Source organism: Scyliorhinus canicula, chromosome 2 (assembly GCF_902713615.1).
Source record: "Scyliorhinus canicula chromosome 2, sScyCan1.1, whole genome shotgun sequence".
Lineage (NCBI taxonomy): Eukaryota > Metazoa > Chordata > Chondrichthyes > Carcharhiniformes > Scyliorhinidae > Scyliorhinus > Scyliorhinus canicula.
In genome coordinates, this window is record NC_052147.1 from 165,934,099 (window position 1) to 165,955,099 (window position 21,001).

Genomic DNA, 21,001 nt, shown 5'->3' on the forward strand with positions numbered 1-21,001 from the left:
CTGTTAGAAACTAGACTGATATTCCATAAATTATTTCTCATGTCATTTGTAGGAACCAGGGATGAGACTTTTCACCTGTTTCCCCTGGGCTCAAATGCACATTGCATTTGTGAAAAGGACAGTTCAAATATGTACCCAAACTTTTCATACCTCTGCCATGCAAGGTCCTCTTCCAAAAATATATTTCTGATGACTTTCCTTCCACTGACAGGAGTTCTAGGTTCACTCGGATCCAATATGGATACAGAGCACATTGAGTCAGTCAAGACATTTAGATCTTCACCAATGGAGCTGCTGTCTGTGGAATGTGCATAGTTCAAAGCTATTTTACGACAGTACGTACATGCGCGAAGATCACCTGAAGAGAAAAATATGAATCCCTTATAATTATTTCCAATAAATGCATACATTTGAAAAAGTTAGCAAACCTACACAGCGGCTCAAATAAAAGTTTCAAAGGCAAGCTACAGGCACTCATTTTCCACGTTTACAAGGTAATCTGCATTTTTGAAACAATGTTATTATTACATATGCCAAACAAGGCACATGAAAAATGTTTCACACCACAGAAACCTTTGCTTTACCCATGTGATAAGGCTAGTGGCTGAATTTTGTTAACTATATTTCTCAAATATCAGTTCTGGAGCCGGACCATATATATCAGCATTTTTCCACATATACTTGTATAAAAGTCAACACCTTACTTTTTTGCTTGTGGTTTTTTTTTACTCTTCGGTTTTTTTGGGACCAAACCTACTGGTAATTATGGTTTATTAATTTTAAAGTACACGGAAACCTTTAGATTTTCCCTCTGCCAATTCTAGCAGCAAACCCCCTCGCCAATCGAAAGACATGTATGTAACACAATGGTCTATCATGTTTGAGGAAGAATCTCAAGCATGCAGCTCAACTTAAAATAAAAGTTGTTCACCATGAAGGCTAACAATTGTGCAGCAGCAGCAAGTTTTAACGTTTCCAAGGAAATAATAAAGAGAATGGTGAAAGATATTGAATGAACTTAAAACTATACCGAATAATTAAATGTGCTGACAGAGTTAAGACCGACAAGTGGCCTCACTTGAAGAAAAAAGTAGCAGAATGCATTAGCAAGCATTGGTAAATTGCAATATTATCACCCATGCAGAATCTCATTCAACACCCTTAGAAATGTAAAGAAAGATGGCATTCCACAATTCAAGGCCAGTGCAGGATGGTGCACAAAATACATGAAAAGACTAGTACTCCATCAGTAAACAAAAATGTTACTGTTTCAGCGCAACGATAAAATCAACACTTTCCACCATTTCATTATTTAACATCAGAGTAAAACGTCTATTGATTGGCCTGCATTGGAAATATGGACAAACCACCGATTAGTTTCCACATTATAGAAAACCAAGATTATAAGATGGATACAGAACTGGCTCGGTCACAGAAGGCAAAGTGTAGCAGTAGAAGGGTGTTTTTCTGAATGGACGATTGTGACTAGTGGTGTTCCACAGGGATAGGTACTTGGGCCTCTGTTGTTTGTGGTGTACATTAACGATTTGGAGGAAAATGTAGCCGGTCTGATTAGTAATTCTGCGGATGACACCAAGGTTGGCAGACAGTGCTGAAGATTGTCAGAAGATGCAGCAGGACTGTTGGATGGCATTTTGTGATACTGGACTATGATATAAATGATAGGTGGCCCTGTAACTACATTTGTGCTCCTATACTACTTTTGAATAGTTCTGATGAAACAAAAGGTCCTCATTGGCTTAGATGCCTGTTTAGAAGAGGCAATTTGTAGAAATAGATAGTGCATACACAATGCTGTTAATATCAGAAAAGACACAAAGGGCGGAATTCTCCCCAAGGCCCAACTCCGTTGTGAAACCCGGAGAGGTTCACGACGGCGTCGAAGGCCGCTCCTCGCCACCTATTCTCTCCCCCCCCCCCCCCCCCCCCCCACCCACCCCACCCCCCCCCCCCCCCCCCCCCCCCCGGTAGGGGCTAGGAGGGGCGTGCCGTAAATCTCAGCCGCGGGGCCTTGTCGCTGGCATCAAGGCCCAGCACGCCGAGAATGACGTGGCCGGCACGCCTAATGACGTCAGCCGCGCATGCGCAGATTGGCAGGCGCCAACCCGCACATGCGCGGTTGCCGTCTTCCCCTCCGCTGCCCCGCAAGACGTGGCGGCTTGATCTTGCGGAGCGGCGGAGGGGAAAGAGTGCGTCCCTTTGAGACGCTGACCCGACGATCGGTGGGCACCCATCGCGGGCCAGTCCCCTCCCGAGCACGGTCATGGTGCTCACTCCCCTCTCCGCCCCCCACAAGCCACAAACCAGCTTTTGGCGCCATGTTCACCCCAGCAGCGACCAGGTGTGGTTGCCGCAGGTGTGAACCGGTCGGAAACGGCAGGCCGCTCGACCCATCCGGGTCAGAGAATCGCGGGTCACCGTGAAAAACGGCGACCCGCGATTCTCCATTTCGGGGGGGGTGGGAGAATCGCGGGGGGTGCCAGAACGGCCGTCCCGCGATTCTCCCACCTGGCGTGGGAGCGGAGAATCGCGCCCAAAATGTCTGTTAGCTATTTTGTGATATAAAATGGCTGAACAAGCCACATTCCCTGTAAACTGTCTCATGAGACCAGACCGTGGGTATGTATTGGGAGTATCCCAACAGCCACTGATAACAACTTTACAGAACAAGACATGCAATGTATCATTGATGAAGCTCAAGGTCTACAGCTGTAGACAGGACATATTATTACATTAGTTTTGAATGACTTCTGCATGAAGTTAGGGGCGGGTAAGACAACACCCACTTTATGTGATAACTGGGATGCGAGGAAAATTGATTGACTGCATGTATTAAGTGTGACGCGAATATAGTTGATTTATTGTATGTAAATGAGAATACAACTAATTCCGCCCCTTGAATCTGTATTTTAACCCGTGTGAGCTTTAGCTCAAGTGAGAAAAGGTGCTGCCAAAGGCTGCGGAGTCTGAGACCGTCTCTCCCAGAATTCTGACATAAGAAACTGCTTTTTTTCAAACTTATATTCAGGCCTTTGTGTGAATATTTTCACCACTACAAGGACATAGATAGGTTGGAGACTTGGGCAGAGAAATGGCAAATGGAGTTTAATCCGGACAAATGTGAGGTAATACATTTTGGTAGGTTTATCATAGAGGGGAAATATACTGTTAATGGCAAAACTCTTAGGAATATAGAAAGTGAAAGAGATCTGGGCGTGCAGGTTCACAGATCTTTGAAGGTGGTAAGACAAGCGACAAGGTAGTCAAGAAAGCATCGAGTATAAAAACTGGCAAGTCATGCTGCAGTTGTATAGAACCTTGGGATGGCTACACTTGGAATATTGTGAACAATTCTGGTCACCACAATACCAGAAGGATGTGGAGGCTTTGGAAAGGGTGCAGAGGAAGTTTACTAGGATGTTGCTAGCTATGTGGAGAGGCTGAATAGACTCAGACTGTTTTAATTAGAAAGACGGAAGTTGAGGGTTGACCCGGAAGAGGTCTACAAGATTATGAGGGCATTGATAGAGTGGATGGGCAGGCACTCTTTCTCAGGGTGGAGGGGTCAGTCACCAGACGTCATAGATTAAAGGTCCGTGGGGCAAAGTTTAGAAGTGATGTGCGAGGCAGATACTTTACGCAGAAGGTGGCGAGTGCTTGGAACGCATTGCCAGAGGAGGTTGTGGAAGCAGATACATTAACGGCATTCAAAAGGAATCTTGACAAACACATGGATAGGATGGGTATAGAGGGATACAGCACAAGGAAGTGCTGAGGGTTTTGGCAAAGGTTGGTATCATGACCGGTACAGGCTTGTAAGGCGAAGGGTCTGCTCCTGTACTGCATTGTTCTTTGTGACAAAACTGCAGTCATAAAGATGAAATTAAAGCAGATGGTGATATTCAAGCACAATACTCTCACCAAAAGTGAAATTTCAGAAAGGCTTTGTTGTCCATGTTCATGAGAAAGACTGAATGGATGATGGCAGCTGCAAGAAATGGATCGAAGAAGCATGCAATATGAGACCACGAAGATTATGCAAAGCAAAAAAAAAATTGCTAATCTGAGACACGTTCAAATTTCACCTAGTCAACAACATAGTCAGTGATGGGAAATCAACTAATACCACTATGGCAGCGATTCCTGGCAATCTTATGAGTGCTGTTCAGCCCTTGGACCCGTGCATAGATAAATCTCTCAACGACAAAAGGTGTGGAACAATTGGATGTTAGAAGGCAAAAGAGGAAATATGTGGACACACAAGCAAAATTGAGTGAATGGATGGGATGAACTCGATCCCAATATCGTCCAAAAAATCATTTCAAACTTGTGGAATATTGAATGCGCTCAGCAGTACCGAGGATGATTACATGTGGAATGATGTTGCTGTAGTTGCTGGTTCTGTCGATGATGTTGAAAACAGAAGAACCATACGACGATGTTATACAATAAGGTAAATGGGATTTATTTTTCAGTTATTCAAATAGTGATCAAAGTAATTTTGAAGGATTTCAATGTGAAGTACTGTAGTTAATTAATTCTGGTATGTCTTTATATTGTGTTGGATGAAATGTACATCATTTATATTAAATAAATGTTAGAGAATTAATATGGATTCTTTAGTGTTATTCGTTTTAATTCTATTCCATAAAGAATCTTTTTTTCAGCTTAAATCAAGCATGAATGTTAATCCTTCAAAAACATTAGCCGTATAAAAATTGATCCCATGATTTTTGGCCTAAAAGACTGGGTTCAAAAATTTGACTTTTACACAAGTATATAAACTAACTAATGTACGTGCTATCCACAAAGACCTCATCCTTGCAGATGGTCCACAGTGTCTCCAGTCACAGCTCCAAAATGCGGTTTGGAGTTGCTGCAGCTGGAGACACTTCCTGCACAGGTAGTCACCTTGGACACTGGAATGGTTCCTGGTTTCCAAGATTGCACAGGAGGAATATTCCACAAGGTTGAGCTGACCTGCCATGACTCCCCCTTAAATTACCCATTTTACTTGCTCTAGTTTGGGGTATATTAAGGACAGTAGAAATACTCGTCAGGTCCTACTTACCATGGTTGCAACTCTTCTTTCATAGAATCCCTACAGCGCAGAAGGAGGGCCATTCGGTCCATCGAGTTTGCACCAACCCTCTGAACGAGCACTTGACCTATGTCCATTCCCCTGTCCTATCCCTGTAACCAGTGCACTGATGATTTCCAATCCACCTAGCCTGCACATCTGTGGGAGTAAACCGTTGCACCCGGAGGAAACCCACGCATATACGGGGAGAACGGTAAACGCCACGCAGGCAGTCATTCAAGGCTGGAATGAATCCGGGTCCCACCCTGGCACTGTGAGGTTAACCACTGTATTACTTGCTCTAGTTTGGGGTATATTAAGGACAGTAGAAATACTCGTCAGGTCCTACTTACCATGGTTGCAACTCTTCTTTCATAGAATCCCTACAGAGCAGAAGGAGGGCCATTCGGTCCATCGAGTTTGCACCAACCCTCTGAACGAGCACTTGACCTATGTCCATTCCCCTGTCCTATCCCTGTAACCCAGTGCACTGATGATTTCCAATCCACCTAGCCTGCACATCTGTGGGAGTAAACCGTTGCACCCGGAGGAAACCCACGCATATACGGGGAGAACGGTAAACGCCACGCAGGCAGTCATTCAAGGCTGGAATGAATCCGGGTCCCACCCTGGCACTGTGAGGTTAACCACTGTATTACCGTGCCGCAGACGTCCAATCTCCGCAAATTCAACAACTTGTTTCCTGGTTAAATTTTGCCACCATCATATTTTCTAAAAATGGTTTACTAATGCTTGATCATTTCTCTTTCCATCCACCAAATAAATTAGTAGCACTTTCATGACCTGCTGTTATATTTATCCAGTTATTTAACCTACCATAATATACATAATTATCACTAGCTCTCTTTAGTTGCTTAAATTGATCAACCACTGGCACATACAATCTGAAATTGACTTTAATATTTACATACCAGCATAACCCATGAATTTTCCAGGAATTTCCTGATTGCAACAGCGACTACAGAAGATCTGTCCACATAAACGGCAGTGATGTCGTCGTCTAAAAGTGGTAAACTTCTCATTACAGTCGTAGCACTCCTTACATTGACTATCTGGCATCCAGTACTGCTTCAAGTCAGTATCCTATGTTGCAAAATAGAAGTAATAATCTATGATTCAGTGGTCTTGAACTACTAAAGCACAATAGAAATTATGAATCCCACATTATGAATCCAAAGTGCTAATTAATCTCCACTGTTTCCCTCCACTCCATTTTTCCTTTTCTGCGTTAGCATTTTGGAAAACTCAGATGGAAATCTATTTCACTTACACATGGAGGTAGTCCACCAATAGAATGACAGAAGTGATGAAGCTCAAAACTAATTTGACTGCCTGACTTAAAAGTCAGGCATTACTGGAACTAAGCTAATGACCACATAGATAGGTCACATGCATATTTTCAAAAAGGTGCAACATAATATGCATACCTACCTTATGTGGTCCTAATTTACTTCTAGTACGGTCAACTTACTAGAAGTAACTATACATATACCGTCGTAACTATACATATACTGTCAAAATTTCAAATGTACTCATTTTTGTTTAATACGCAAAAACATAAACAGTTGCATCAATTTATTCTGTTAGCAAGCCAATGTGCATCATGAAATTGAAGTCCACTATTTAAATTCCAACAAATGGGCCTACTAACCTCTGAAGCCCTACATCAGTATCAAGATAAATGTTATTTCATGATAAAAGTGTTGACATTATTGAGCATTACAATTTGAAAAACAGGATTCAATGTTGATCAAATAAAAAACAGGTTTCCTCAATTAGTGTACCACATTCGTCTTCATTCTTTTGTGCTCCAGAGGCATATTTCTTTGTCCCAAGCTCCTAAAGCTGCACGTGCACTGCAGCTGCATCCGTTATTGTATTTCTTGGAGGTATTCTTGGTCACATTTTAGGTTCGTCTCTGCCTTAGCTTTCAATTCCATATCCACTTCTGGATGTGTCAGGCACTCTCAGAATGAGAACAAAGGAAATTCAGCTTCTCTCCTGGACTGTTACCCTCAAAAATGACATTTTCAGTCTCTGAAGTGCACTGCCAAGAAAACCAACTTGCCCTTTCTTGAAGGCAACATACGATGGCTACCTTAATTCTGCTGAGGGTAATAATACAGAAAATCATACCAGGGACAGATAGGAATGCAACATCACAGCACTTGTTACAATCACTTCTGTTCCACTTCTTGGGAAGCTTGGCAATGATTTATTTTGTCCAAATGTTTGGTGTTGCCCCACAAAATCAAATAAACTCAGGATGGTAATCAAGTTCTTTTTGCCAGTTCCTTTCTGTAATTTTGCACAAATCGTGTTCTCTGGCTCGCTTGTCGTTCTTCAAGTTAGCTATGGTAGACCTCTGATCTTCTACTGACTGTTTAATGGAAATGTATGCTCAACACCTCTTTATATCTTCCAGCTTGGTCACAAACCTGCTGCCTGATCCGCTGAGTATTTCAAGAAACGCTTTGTTTTGACTCTTGTCGCAGCTTTGTCTTTAGTGATTGAAGTCTCTTGCAAATTTCTACGTAATGGTTTAGAGGGTTCTCATATATCTCTACTTTTCGCCACCATTCCTGTCTTATGAGTTTCTTTCTCCCTTTGGGATTTATGTGCTGCAATAGGTTAATAACTTGACTCTATAGCGTACCTGACTTTTTCCCTCCATGATTTCTTTCAAGCGCTTTAGAACTGTAGTAAGGCTCCTCAGTTGTACTGCTGTTCGAGGATCATGGCTTCCTATCGACACATCTGGTTTTCTATGACCATCTAATTAATAAATCAAAAAGGTACGGTTATAACATTTTCAAAATAACTAATTTTGATGAGAACAGCACTTATACTACCTTTTTATTTTTTAAGTTGAGCTGTTTGGGGGCTGAACGTTTTGCAACATCTTTAGTCTGGCATTTATGCTAGTTTGAAATAATGCGTAGGATATGCGGCACAGAAATAAGTGACTCGGTCCAACCAGACCATGCGAGTGTTTCTGCTCCAATCAAGCCATTCTTTCTTCTTTTAACTCAATCATAATCTTCTATTTCTTTCTTCCTCAACAGTTTCCACTTAAATGCATCAATAATATTAGCTTCAACTACTTCCTGTGGTAGAGAGTTCCATATTCTCACCACTTTTGGATAAAGAAGTTTCTTCTGAATGCCCTCTTGGATTTCTTGGTGACTATCTTATATTGATGGCCTCTCACTATGCTCTTCCCCATTGACAGCCTAACTGTGTGGTCTAACCAATCAATCCTCATGGAATAAATCTAAGTGCTTGGTTTGTTTTTTTTATCCCTTGCCTTTGGTGCAACGTCCAGTAATTGTGCTCAAAGATCTTTGTTCGTCTATCCCCTAGACTTGCATCTTCCAAATAATAAGTGCCCTACCTACTCCCCTGCTCAAAACATACCACCTCACATTTATGTTTTGAACTTTGTTTGCCAATTACGTGCCCATACTGAAAGTTTCTTCCTGTCATTTATTGCAGTCCACCTCAGTTCTATTTGGTGTCATGCACAAATTAAGAAATTGTGTTCTTGATTCCAAAGTCCAAAGTCCAATTCATTAATGTGAATTGGTCCCAGCACTGACCCTCTGTAACACCATTTTCCCCCACTCTCTGCTTTCTGTCTTGCTTACTTTCTCATTGTGGCAGATGGGACTAAATCAATGCTCCTGTTCACTTAATTCCAAAGTTAGGTTATCGTCCACATGAAAGTTTAGTAACCTTAGTCAATTGTTGGATGCTTCCTACTACCGTAGCTGATTAGTACTCCATCATTTCACCTCCTCCGCCAACTGGGTGGGTAGACATCCTTTATACAGCCAAACTGCCAATTATAGCCAAGCTCGAAATCACACCTTGTGGAATGCAACTGCTCTGAACCAGTATCCTACGAGGAACAAAAATAAGTTGCCTCACAGGAAAGTTTATTACAAACTGTAATATTGCAGGTCTTTCCACACTGAGAATTGAAAAAAAGCAGAGTTAAAAAAATAACTATAATTTCTCCTGTGTATCTCAAAATAATAAATTGAGGGGTGACTGTAAACAAAATAAGGGAAAGCACACTGCTCCAAATTGTGGGAGTTGAAGAAAAGTACACACCACGTTAATTATTAATTGAATGTTTAATCGTATTCAAGTAGTAGGCATAATCTGGGAAAGAGTCATGGAATTTTGTTGTGTAAGATTGTATCTTTAAAATGAAGAAAAAGCTGTCAATTATAAAATGGTTAAAAAAATTACACAGGTCTTTTTAACTCATGGTGATTTTATTCTTTCTTTTCTATGCGTTGCATTTTTCTGTTATTATTCTATACATAGATAAACCTATAACTAAGTTTTATACAGCAAATTGACTTGATGAGATGGATTCTATTTTTTGCTTTTCCAAGGAGGCAGCAGACCACACTGACATTTCCAGCAGTTGTTCTCGCAATTAGAAGACCTTCTTCATACATAGAAATTATACATAGAATCCCTGCAGTGCAGAAGGAGGCTATTCGGCCCATCAAGTCTGCATTGATCCTTTGAATGAGCACTTACCCATGTCCACCCACTCTATCCCCAGATCCTAACCCACACATCCCTGGACACTAAGAGGCAATTTAGTATGGTCAATCCACCTAACCCACACATCTTTGGACTGTGAGAGGAAACCCATCCAGACTCCACACAAGCACCAACACAAACAGTGACCCAAGGCCAGAGTTGAACCTCTGTCTCTGGCGCTGCGAGGCAGCAGTATTAACTAGTGTGCCATCCCACGTTATGTTAATTCAGTAACATTCCAACTCACTCCCAGCGCATACATAGGCTCAGGTTTCAGTTCACAATTAACTTTTTGGCTAAAGGCACAAACCAAAAAGTTGTAAAGAGCAATGAATGGTCACATGGTCTTGAAAACTGCTTAATCTGATTGGGAATTGACATCTTCGAATTGGCCTTTTTATATTAATGGGAACCATTCTACCAGCATGGGATAACATTCTGCTTCCACATAATTCTTAGATACTGATTAATCACTGATTAGATACCCGAAATAGGCTTTCACAACAAGCTTTCATGGTATTGAAGGCCATCAGTATTTTGTAATCTTAGAGAAATCACATGCAAGCATGACAGAGAATCCTTATCATTTAAAAAAAAGGATTAATTGGCAAAATGTTCTAAAGGTAACAAGCATAGCATTTTTGATTTGATTTATTATCGTCATATGTCTTAGTATACAGTGAGAACTATTGTTTCTTGCACACTATACAGACAACGCATACCGTACATAGGGAAGGAGAGACTACAGAATGTAATGTTACATAGCTAGGGTGTAGAGAAAAGATAAACTTAATACGAGGTAGGTCCATTCAAAAGTCTGATGACAGCAGGGAAGAAGCTGTTCTTGAGTCGGTTGGTACGTGATCTTAAACTTTTGTATCTTTTTCCTGACGGAAGAAGGTGGAAGAGAGTATGACTAAAGTCCATTGGGTCCTTAATTATGCTGGTTGCCTTTCCAAGGCAACGGGAATTATAGACAGAGTCAATGGATGGGAGGCTGGTTTGCGTGATGGATTGGACTTCATTCACGACCTTTTGTAATTTCCTGCGGTCTTGGGCAGAGCAGGAACCATACCAAGCTGTGATACAACCAGAAAGAATTCTTTCAATGGTGCATCTGTAAAAGTTGGTGAGAGTCGTAGCTGACATGCCAAATTTCCGACATCTTCTGAGAAAGTAGAGTCGTTGGTAGGCTTTCTTAACTATAGTGTCAGCATATTTGGCAACCTAGAAAATTGCCTACTTCTGTTTCATCCTGATTTACTCTTTATGTTCAGGTAATAGACTATTTTTATATATTTTATGTCAATTTTACATATTTATTTAAATTGTTCCCTTGTCATGATTTTTTAAGAACTTCACATGATAAAAACAGTGATGTTGACTTGTCTGTAGTTTTTAAAAATTACACACATTGTGGGCGCGATTCTCCGCCCCCCACGACGGGTCGGAGAATAGCGGGAGGGCCTTCCCGACATTTTTCCCACCCTCCCGCTATTCTCCCCCCCCCCGCCCTCCCGCTATTCTCCTCCCCCCCCCCCCCCCCGCCCAACTCCCGACACGAATCACTGCCGCCGTTTTTTTACGGCCGGCAGCGATTCACAGCTGATAGATGGGCCGAAGTCCCAGCCCTTTACGCTGTTTTTACGAACGGCAAACACACCTGGTCTGGCCGTTCGTAAAAACGGCGTCACAAACTCGCTTTTTATAACCATGGCACCGATTGGCACGGCAGTACCACGGCCGTGCCAAGGGTGCCAGCGGGCCCGATGCCCACGCACTATTTCTCCTTCCGCCGCCCCGCAGTATCCATTCGCGGGGCAGCTGAGGGCATCCCGGCCCGCGCATGCGCGGGTTTCGCGCAAATACGCGATGACGTCATCCGCGCATGCGTGGGTTGGAGTCTTCCAATCCGCGCATGCGCGGCTGACGTCATATGACGCGTCAGCCGGCGCTAACTCCGGCAAGTGGGCTTAACGAAATTCGTTAAGCCCGTGATGCCGGAGCTTACGGCGTCGGGCTGCTAGCCCCGACCGGGGACCAGAATCGGTTCCCAGTCGGGAAGGGGCGCGTTGGCGTCAAACCCGCCCGGGTTTGAAGCCAGCCTTACGATTTCTCCCGTTTTGGGAGAATCGCGCCTAGTATGTTTTACCACACTAAGATCCAAACATAGTATATTTTTAGAATAATCTGCATAATTGAATCAACTGTGATCCTCCAAGACCAGGAATAAAACTAGTTCTGAACTTTTTCTCAAATTTAATGAAATGAAATGAAAATCGCTTATTGTCACGAGTAGGCTTCAAATGAAGTTACTGTGAAAAGCCCCTAGTCGCCACATTCCGGCGCCTGTCCGGGGAGGCTGTTACGGGAATTGAACCGTGCTGCTGGCCTGCTTGGTCTGCTTTCAAAGCCAGCGATTTAGTGTTGTGCTAAACAGCCCCTAATGAGCTTCATGCTATCCTTGCCCCAATTCTATATTTGCAATGGTTACAAACATCCTTATTACTTTATGGTTTTTTCCATTACCCTTTCACTTCCCCCTACAAGAGTTATCCCAAGTGTTCTTCCTACCCTAGTTTCGCATTCAATGACAAGGGTATGAAGATAGGGGCTGTTTAGCACACTGGGCTAAATCGCTGGCTTTGAAAGCAGACCAAGCAGGCCAGCAGCACGGTTCAATTCCCGTAACAGCCTCCCCGAACAGGCGCCGGAATGTGGCGACTAGGGGCTTTTCACAGTAACTTCATTTGAAGCCTACTCGTGACAATAAGCGATAAAAAAAAAGATGGGGTAAATGCAGGTATAAACAATAGTCACATTTGTTTAATTAATCCATTATGAATCACTGAAGTGCAAAAGGAGGCCATTCGGCTCATTAAGTCTGCGCGCCCTCCGAAAGAGCACCCCAACTTCAGCACACTTCCCCGCCCTATCCCTGCACCCCCACCTAACCTTTGTACACTAAGGGGCAATTTAGCATGGCCAATCCACCTAATCTGCACATCTTTGGACTGTGGGAGGAAACCGGAGCACCCGGAGGAAACCACACATGGGGAGAATGTGCAAACTCCACACAGTGAGAATCAAACCTGGGTCCCTGGCACTGTGAGGTAGCAGTGCTAACCACTGCATCACCGTGCTGAAACCCTTGGTAAAATAAGCATTTCAGTCAAAAACTATGGACATTGCTCAAGTGCAATAAAGAAAAACTTACAGACTGTCAAATAATTGGTTCTATGACAGAACTTCTTGACATTTTGTCACAGCAAACCTCACAGCTATGAGAGTTTTAGCTGCCGTAAGTGCATTTGGCTCCATTGAAAGATTTCCAAATATTTCATGCTAACCTTTTAATACCAAAGCTGACTTAGCAAGCACATAACAATTATCAGGACTAAGCTTCTCTAATGATAGACATGCATTGTGACACAGACAATAACTTGCTTTAATGAATAACTATATCCAGGACAAAGCAGTTCACTTGATTGGCACCCCATCCAGAAAAGTTCACTCTCTTCCATCACTGACTCTGTGTGGCATCAGTGTACACCATATACAAGATGCACTGCAGGGACTCACCTTAGAAAGCACATTCAAAACCCATGATTGCTACTATGTAGAAGGACAAGGGCAGCAGATGCATGGGAACACGACCATCAAGAACTTTCACTCGAAGCCATTCACCATCCTGACTTGGAAATATATCGCTGTTCCTTTACTGTCACTGGATCAAATTCCTGCAGCATCCTCCCTATCACCACTATGGGTGTACTCACTGTGACTGCAACAGTTCAAGAAGGCAGCTCACCGCTATCTTCTCAAGGGCAATTAGGGATGGACAATTAAAAATGTTGGCCTAGCCAGCAATGCACACTTCCCATGAGTGAATTTTTAAAACCTGCAATATGAATGGCAGTGCTGAATGACACTTTTCAAACTGCTCTGCTAAATATATAAAAAGAAAGGTAATCTCACTCTTAAGACAAAGCTCTTCCTCTTTTCTGAAAATTTCAAGAATGAGGAAATCAGGAGCAAACCACAAACAGGTCTGCAAACATAACCAAACAAGCTAGTACATGAAATCAGAACAGTTAATATAGGTTACGCTGCTGACATTCATCAGTTGTGCTTCTAAAACTCTTTTTCAAAATGCTTTTAATTCTGTAAGTGTAGATAGACTTGATTTGCTTCTTTTTTGAACATTTTCTTGCTCTACCTAAACCTTTAGTGAATGATTTTGCTGGTTTTGTAAGGATCAAATGTTGGAGGGCATTTTGTGATACTGGACTATGATATAAATTATAGGTGGCCCTGTAACTACATTTGGGCTCCTATATTACTTTTGAATAATTCTGATGAAAGTAAAAGTACTCATTGGCTTAGATGCCTGTTTAGAAGAGGCAATTTGTAGAAATAGATAGTGTATACACAATGCTGTTAATATCAGAAAAGACACAAAATGGCTGTTAGCTATTTTGTGATATAAAATGGCTGAACAAGCCACATTCCCTGTAAACTGTCTCATGAGACCCAAACGTGGGTATGTATAGAGCGTGTCCCAACAGCCGCTGATAACAGTTTCACAGAACAAGACATGCAATGTATCCTTGATAAGCTCAAGGTCTACAGCTGTAGACAGGACACATCATCATGTTAGTTTTGAATGACCTGTATGAAGTTAGGGTCGGGTAAGACAACACCCACTTTAACCATATATGTGATAACTGAGATGCGAGGAAAATTGTGTGACTGCATGTAATAAATGTGACGTGAATATAGTTGATTGATTGTATGTAAATGAGAATACAAACTAATTCCGCCCCTTGAATCTGTATATTAACCTGTGTGAGCTTTAGCTCAAGTGAGAGAAGGTGCTGTCAAAGGCTGCAGAGTTCGAGACCTCCTCTCCCAGAATTCTGCCACAATAAACTGCTTTTTTTTACTTATACTCAGGCCTTTGTGTGAATATTTTCACCTCTAAGAACAAAGAACAATACAGCACAGGAACAGGCCCTTCAGCCCTCCAAGCCTGCGCCGACCATGGTATCTCCCTAAACTAAAACCGTATGCACAGGGTCCTGCCTGTTTATTCCTGTATTTCCCTTTCTTTTATTTTGCTATTCTTATTTTGATCCACGGATGATTAATGGACATGTCTCTTTAAGAGAAGCAGCTGTGTCTTTAATTCAAGCAGGAGAATCCAGAAGTTATTGGGGGGAGCATCCTGCCAGTCTGGACTGGATTAAACAGGAGTGACAGACTTGTTGGCACCAGGGAGAGAGATGGGGTTGGGATTTGGTTTGATTGATTGGGGTGGCCCATGAATTGATCCAAAAGGTTGCGTTCTGCCCAGTAACAGGTGGTTATTGGATCCTACCCCACTAGAATGCTTTGGAGTCCCAAGGTTTTAGGTTTGATTCTGGCAGAACGGAGATGAGACTCTGATAACTTTGCAGAAAAGCTACTGTGAACCGACTATCTCTCTCCAGAAAGCCTGCTGTGAGTCCTGCTTCTCTCTCCATAAAGCTGGATGTGACTCTCCATAAAGCGTGATGTGAATGCTATCTCTTTCCAGATAGCCTGTGAATGCTGTAATTCTGAAACTAGAGGCCTGAATACAAACCACGAGCTGAAAGCAAGGTTTGACGAGAAGTAAGCTGCCTCCCCAGAAAAGCTGTAAGTACTCCATTGCTAATCTAAAGTAAGTGAAGTAAAGTCACCATAGTCCTGTTAATTCCTGGTTAATTTGCTGTCAGTCTAGATTCAATAAAATCTGAGATGGATTTGCAGGTATCATATCATTTAATAATAACTAACTTGCAAGGCTGCATCAATCCACAGAGCTACAGGACACACATACTGTCTTCTGCAACATCCAGAAGTAGGAGAGACAGAAGACAAAAGGGTATCTGCAGATGTATTCAAAATCACAGTAAGATTCACATATAAGCTTCTCATTGGTCATTCTATACACCTCCTGACCTGGCCCTATATCCTAATTGGTCACTTTGCATGGTAACCCAGCATCCTTTTCACCACGAGGTTACCATCCCCCGAGCCATGCGTTGCTCTGCTCTCTCCTTTGTTCTGTCTGTGAACATATTACCCTCAGGGTCCTACTGTCCACTTCCTCAGTCCCAGCTGACCATAGACTGCTTTGCCCTTTGAGGGAGAGAGCTGACTGATAGTGATTTAACCTGAGGGTCACCACACTTCAGGAGGGGAAAGGTTGAGAAGTTAGACCTTCTAAACTACAGAGAAGCTGAATGAATGAATCTACAGAGAAGACCAGCACAGGCTGCAAGAGACTTTAACCTGCAAACTTGCTGTTAAGAAAGGTGTGCTGAAAAAAAAATCATCTGAAACAAAGGACTATTTTTCCTTTTACTTATGATTTTTACCACTTTCCATCCCACTATGTTTGTGTGTGTGTGTTATGTGTGCGCGTGTGTATATATATTTCACTATAGTTCCTGTTATAAATGAACAGTAGTTGCGTTTACATTTACAAACCTGGTGACTGTAATTATTTGGCAACCAAAGATCAAAGACTCCTGGTATTTTCATAATAATTATTGGTTAATTCTCGTGTGTTGTGACTCCGGGGACTGTGGGCCTAGAATTGACCGCGCACTGACCCAGGGTGTCGGAATGGTTTCTTCCTGATTATTTACAACATTTAATGTAACCAGTTTTTAGGAGTCCACTCCAGTTAATTGTGAAGAAACTCATACAAAATGGGAAAAACTAACATACAAGTGCAACCAAAAAAGGCAAAGAGTTTTGAAGTCTTTTGAACAGAAGGAGAAGAAAAATGTTGCACACATGCAGTAATACTATATGCAGTAAAACAAACATACTGTAGCCACCTGGGGTGGCCACTGCCCAACACAAAATGGAAGATTGCAAGGAATGCAGGGAAAATGGACATGTTGTAAAGCAAGCAGCTTGCAAAGCGCTTGTATATTGGGACGGCTGCAGAAACCAGTTTTGACTGCTGCAGAAACCAGCAGCACTGTGAAAAGAAACCAGTTAACATACTAATGAGGCGATACCGGGCGATCCCCAGATACAATGGAAACAAGTTAAACACAGATCGATACATTGAATGGAAGGCCAGACCTTTCGGCGCCAGAGAAGCCCAAAACAATAAGTCCCAAGAACCGCCCCAGTGACCGAGGAACTGACCCATGATTGGGGGGTTCAAACATATCGATTGGGAAGAGACCCAATCGATTCCAAGCAGGTAAGGGAGTCCGCCCAAAGGGGCACGGACCCCTGGGACCTATAAAAGACAGGTCCCACATATGGTTCAGTCTTCTGATCCAGCCCTTCTCTCTCTTTGACCAACACTCCTCCGTGGACCAGCTTTGGCCAAGAAGATCTTGAACGAGAGAGAGGAGATGGTTCGGACAGCAGCCGCCAACAAGTAAGTGTCTCACAACGATCGCTACCAGAGATAGGCACTCCTGACCCCTTTTAACTTATACCGACCTGAAGTCTGCAGACCAGAGCAGAGCAAAAGGCCTTGTTCCCTGACCCAGCAGTTCCTTCGAGATAAGTATTAGTTTATTTAGCGGTAGGAGTAAGTTTAATCCTTTTAGCGTGTGCATGGGTAGTTATTATAATTGTATTATAATAAACTCAGTTGTCTGGACTTACTAATTGGTGTATGGTTTTATTGCTTTGAACTTCACCATGAAGCTTGTGGCGGTGTCTTAACGACACCTGACGACTCCAGAGCTAAGTAACGAAACAGAGCCAAATTGAGTGTTAAGCACACTCACCCAGAACGACCAACAATACCCTGTGCAATCTCAAAATAACTAAAATAAATAGATTCTCACATATTCGGTTACTGCAAATCATTGGGCATAATGTTGTTTTGAGATTGCACAGGGTATGTTTGTTTTACTGCTTATCAGTGGCCATATTGTTGTGCCCAAACCCTACTGTGTAAATTTTGTTGGACTACTTTCCTTTCCTCATAATAAACAGCCTTTCACCTCATTCTGGGAAGAATTACACAAGTCTGTTCAGCCATAATTGAAATCACAATATCGGTGCTGCAGATTGATTTTTAAAACTACCCAACCTTAAAAAACACATGATGGCTTGGATGAATGGAAACCAAGGGCGGAATTCTCCGCAGGGGGCCGAATTCGTGAAGGCCGTCGTGAACTCGGCCGAGGTTCACGACGGCCTTGGGGCCCGCTCCCCGCACCTAATTCACCCTCACCCGGGGGACTAGGAGCGAGCCTCCGTCTTTCTCGGCAGCGACCTCGTCACGCCGAGAACGTGAAGTCATCCGCGCATGCGTGGGTTGGCGGTTCCAATCCGCGCATGCGCGGATGACTTCATCACGCAGACGGCACGAACCCACGCATGCGCGGTGCCGTCTTTCTCCACCGCCACCCGGCAAGACGTGGCGGCTTGATCTTGCCGGGCGGCGGAGGGGAACGAGTGCGTCTGTTTTGGACGCTGGCCCGACGATCGGTGGGCACCAATCGTGGGCCTGTCCCCTCCCGAGCACAGTTGCGGTGCTCCCGTCCAAATCGGGCCCCTAGATGCCCCAAACGGGCATCTGGCGCCCGTTTCACAAATGCAGCGACCAGGTGTGGTTGCTGCCGTGGTGAAACGGGTGTGAAGGGCCGGCCGCTCGGCCCATCGGGCTCGGAGAATCGCCGTTCGCCGTGAAAAACGGCGAGCGGCGGTTTTTCCAAGCCCGGGGGGGGGGGGGGGGGGGGGGAATCGCTCGGGGCACCAGGGGGGCGTAAAAAATGTCGGGAGGCCCTCCCATGATTCTCCCACGCCACGTGGGGAGCAGAGAATTCTGCCCCAAATCTCAAATTTTGATTTTAAGGACATAGATTCATCAGATTAGTCACTCAAGCATATTTTGATTAATCTAACAGTCTGTTGCAGTTCCTTTCTTTTCTTGTAAACTGATGAGTTTTCACAATATTAGAACAATAATATAAGAACACTACATGACAGGGTAAAAATATTGGGCAGGATTTTAGGGGCCATGATAGGGGCTGACATCTCAAGATCGGAAATGAGTTGCGACTGCAGGTATGCGCAATTGAAGGTTTCAGTGGTCAAGAGTGTGTTCCTCCGAAGCCTCTGGCGATAGCTCTTGATCAACTTGGAGTTTTAAAAAATATTTGTTTATGGGATGTGGGCATCGCTGACTGGGCCAGCATAGGGCTGTTTAAGCACAGGGTTAAATCGCTGGCTTTGAAAGCAGACCAAGGCAGGCCAGCAGCACGGTTCGATTCCGGTAACAGCCTTCCCGAACAGGCGCTGGAATGTGGCGACAAAATTAAAAAGTTTTTATTTCATTTTACTTTGATTTCATTTCTAGAATAATTACAGGAAGTCCGAGTACTGGGCTAATGGTAAGATTCTTGGTAGTGTGGATGAGCAGAGCGATCTTGGTGTCCATGTACATAGATCCCTGAAAGTTGCCACCCAGGTTGATAGGGTTGTTAAGAAGGCGCACGGTGTGGTAGCTTTTATTGGTAGAGGGATTGAGTTTCGGAGCCATGAGGTCATGTTGCAGCTGTACAAAACTCTGGTGCGGCCGCATTTGGAGTATTACGTGCAGTTCTGGTCGCTGCATTATTGGAAGGATGTGGGAGCATTGGAAAGGGTGCAGAGGAGATTTACCAGGATGTTGCCTGGTATGGACGGAAGATCTTATGAGGGAAGGCTGAGGGACTTGAGGCTGTTTTTGTTAGAGAGAAGAAGGTTAAGAGGTGATTTAATTGAGGCATACAAGATGATCAGAGGATTAGATAGGGTGGACATTGGGAGTCTTTTTCCTCGGATGGTGATGTCTAGCACGAGGGGACAGAACTTTAAATTGAGGGGAGATAGATATTGAACAGATGTCAGAGATAGGTTCTTTACTCAGAGAGTAGTAAGGGTGTGGAATGCCCTGCCTGCAACAGTAGTGGAATCGCCAACAATAAGGGCATTTAAATTGTCATTGGACAAACGTATGGATGATAATGGAGTAGTGTAGATAGGCTTTAAAGTGGTTTCACAGGTCGGCGTAACATCGAGGGCCGAAGGGCCTGTACTGTGCTGTAATGTTCTATGTTCTATGTACAAAGAATGAATTCAACAGAAACTAATTTGACCCAGGTTTCTAGGGAAGTAGTACAGTTAACCATTCTTGCAGGAGTGCAAAAACACACTCATACAGAGTCAATATGAACTGAAGAAAATCCTCCAGAGTCCTTTTACACCAAAACAATTCATTCAGAGAGCCCACTTGTGCTGACCAGCAAGGTGTACAGAAGAATATCACTATGCAAAGCAGACCCTGAAACAGGGTGGTCAGTTTTCTCAAGAGTGAAGCAGGCAAGGGATTGCAGTTTATACTAAACTTTGCAAATTGGTGAATGCAAATTTATATTGAGACAGTTGAAAAGGTTCACATTAAAATGTTAAAAGTTAATCAAACACATTAAATTTGAATGTGACAAGACAATCCAGCAGCCTCCATGCAAATTAATTTCAGAGACATTTCCTATTTGAACATTATTGCCTTGGGGCTCATTATAGCTAAGAGTGTATTCATTTCTGCATCATTTAATAAAATAAGACATCCTAAAACATCCTAAAATCTGTCATTCTAAGATAAATACAAACATCTTGAACAAGTCCAAAAATAAGCGAAAAAATTACGAGTTGAAATTGTATTCTTTGATTCTTTAACAGCCATATAAGTATTAAAGTAAATAAGTAGTCACCGTAGTCCCAGATGACAATAGGCTTTGTTCCCCTTTGTGGGGGAGAGCTGACTGTTGGTGATTTAACCCGAGGATCACCACACCTCAGGGGGCAAGGTTTAGAAGGTGGGGCCATCATGAATAATCTCTGCCGGTACAGGAATTGAACCCGCGCTGTTGCTGTCCAGCCAACTGAGCTAAACCAGCCCCGATATAAATATTGTGACAAGAACAGGTCAGAGACTGGGAATTCTGTGGTAAGTAACTCAAACTCCCCAAAACCTGTCCACCATCTTCTATGCAGCTTAGGTGAGGAGTGTGATTGAATACTCTCCATTTTCCTGGAGAATGGAACACCATCCAGGACAAAACAACTCGCTTGATTGGCACCCCTTCCACCACCTTCAGTATCCATTCCCTCTACCACTGATGCACAGTGGCAGCGGTGTGCACCATCTACAAGATGCACTGCAGGGACTCACCAAGATTTCTTAAATGGCACCTTCTAAACCCACAACCTCAACCACCTAAGACAAGGGCAGCAGATGCATCAGAACATCACCACCTGAAA

The 21,001-nt window shown here is 43.3% G+C and overlaps 1 protein-coding gene across 8 annotated transcripts in view; it reads right to left on the reverse strand.

Annotated features, from left to right (window-relative positions):
- The window catches only part of pikfyve (phosphoinositide kinase, FYVE finger containing), a 206,985-nt gene that overhangs the window by 146,835 nt on the left and 39,149 nt on the right, over positions 1–21,001 (reverse strand). For all 8 annotated transcript variants that reach the window (XM_038788673.1, XM_038788682.1, XM_038788662.1 and 5 more), the window contains exons 4-6: positions 7,779–7,897; positions 6,034–6,205; positions 151–358 (exon numbers count right to left, since the gene is read on the reverse strand). In XM_038788673.1, coding sequence (XP_038644601.1) covers positions 151–358; positions 6,034–6,205; positions 7,779–7,897 — 499 coding nt within the window. The remainder of the gene's footprint in view (positions 1–150; positions 359–6,033; positions 6,206–7,778; positions 7,898–21,001) is intronic.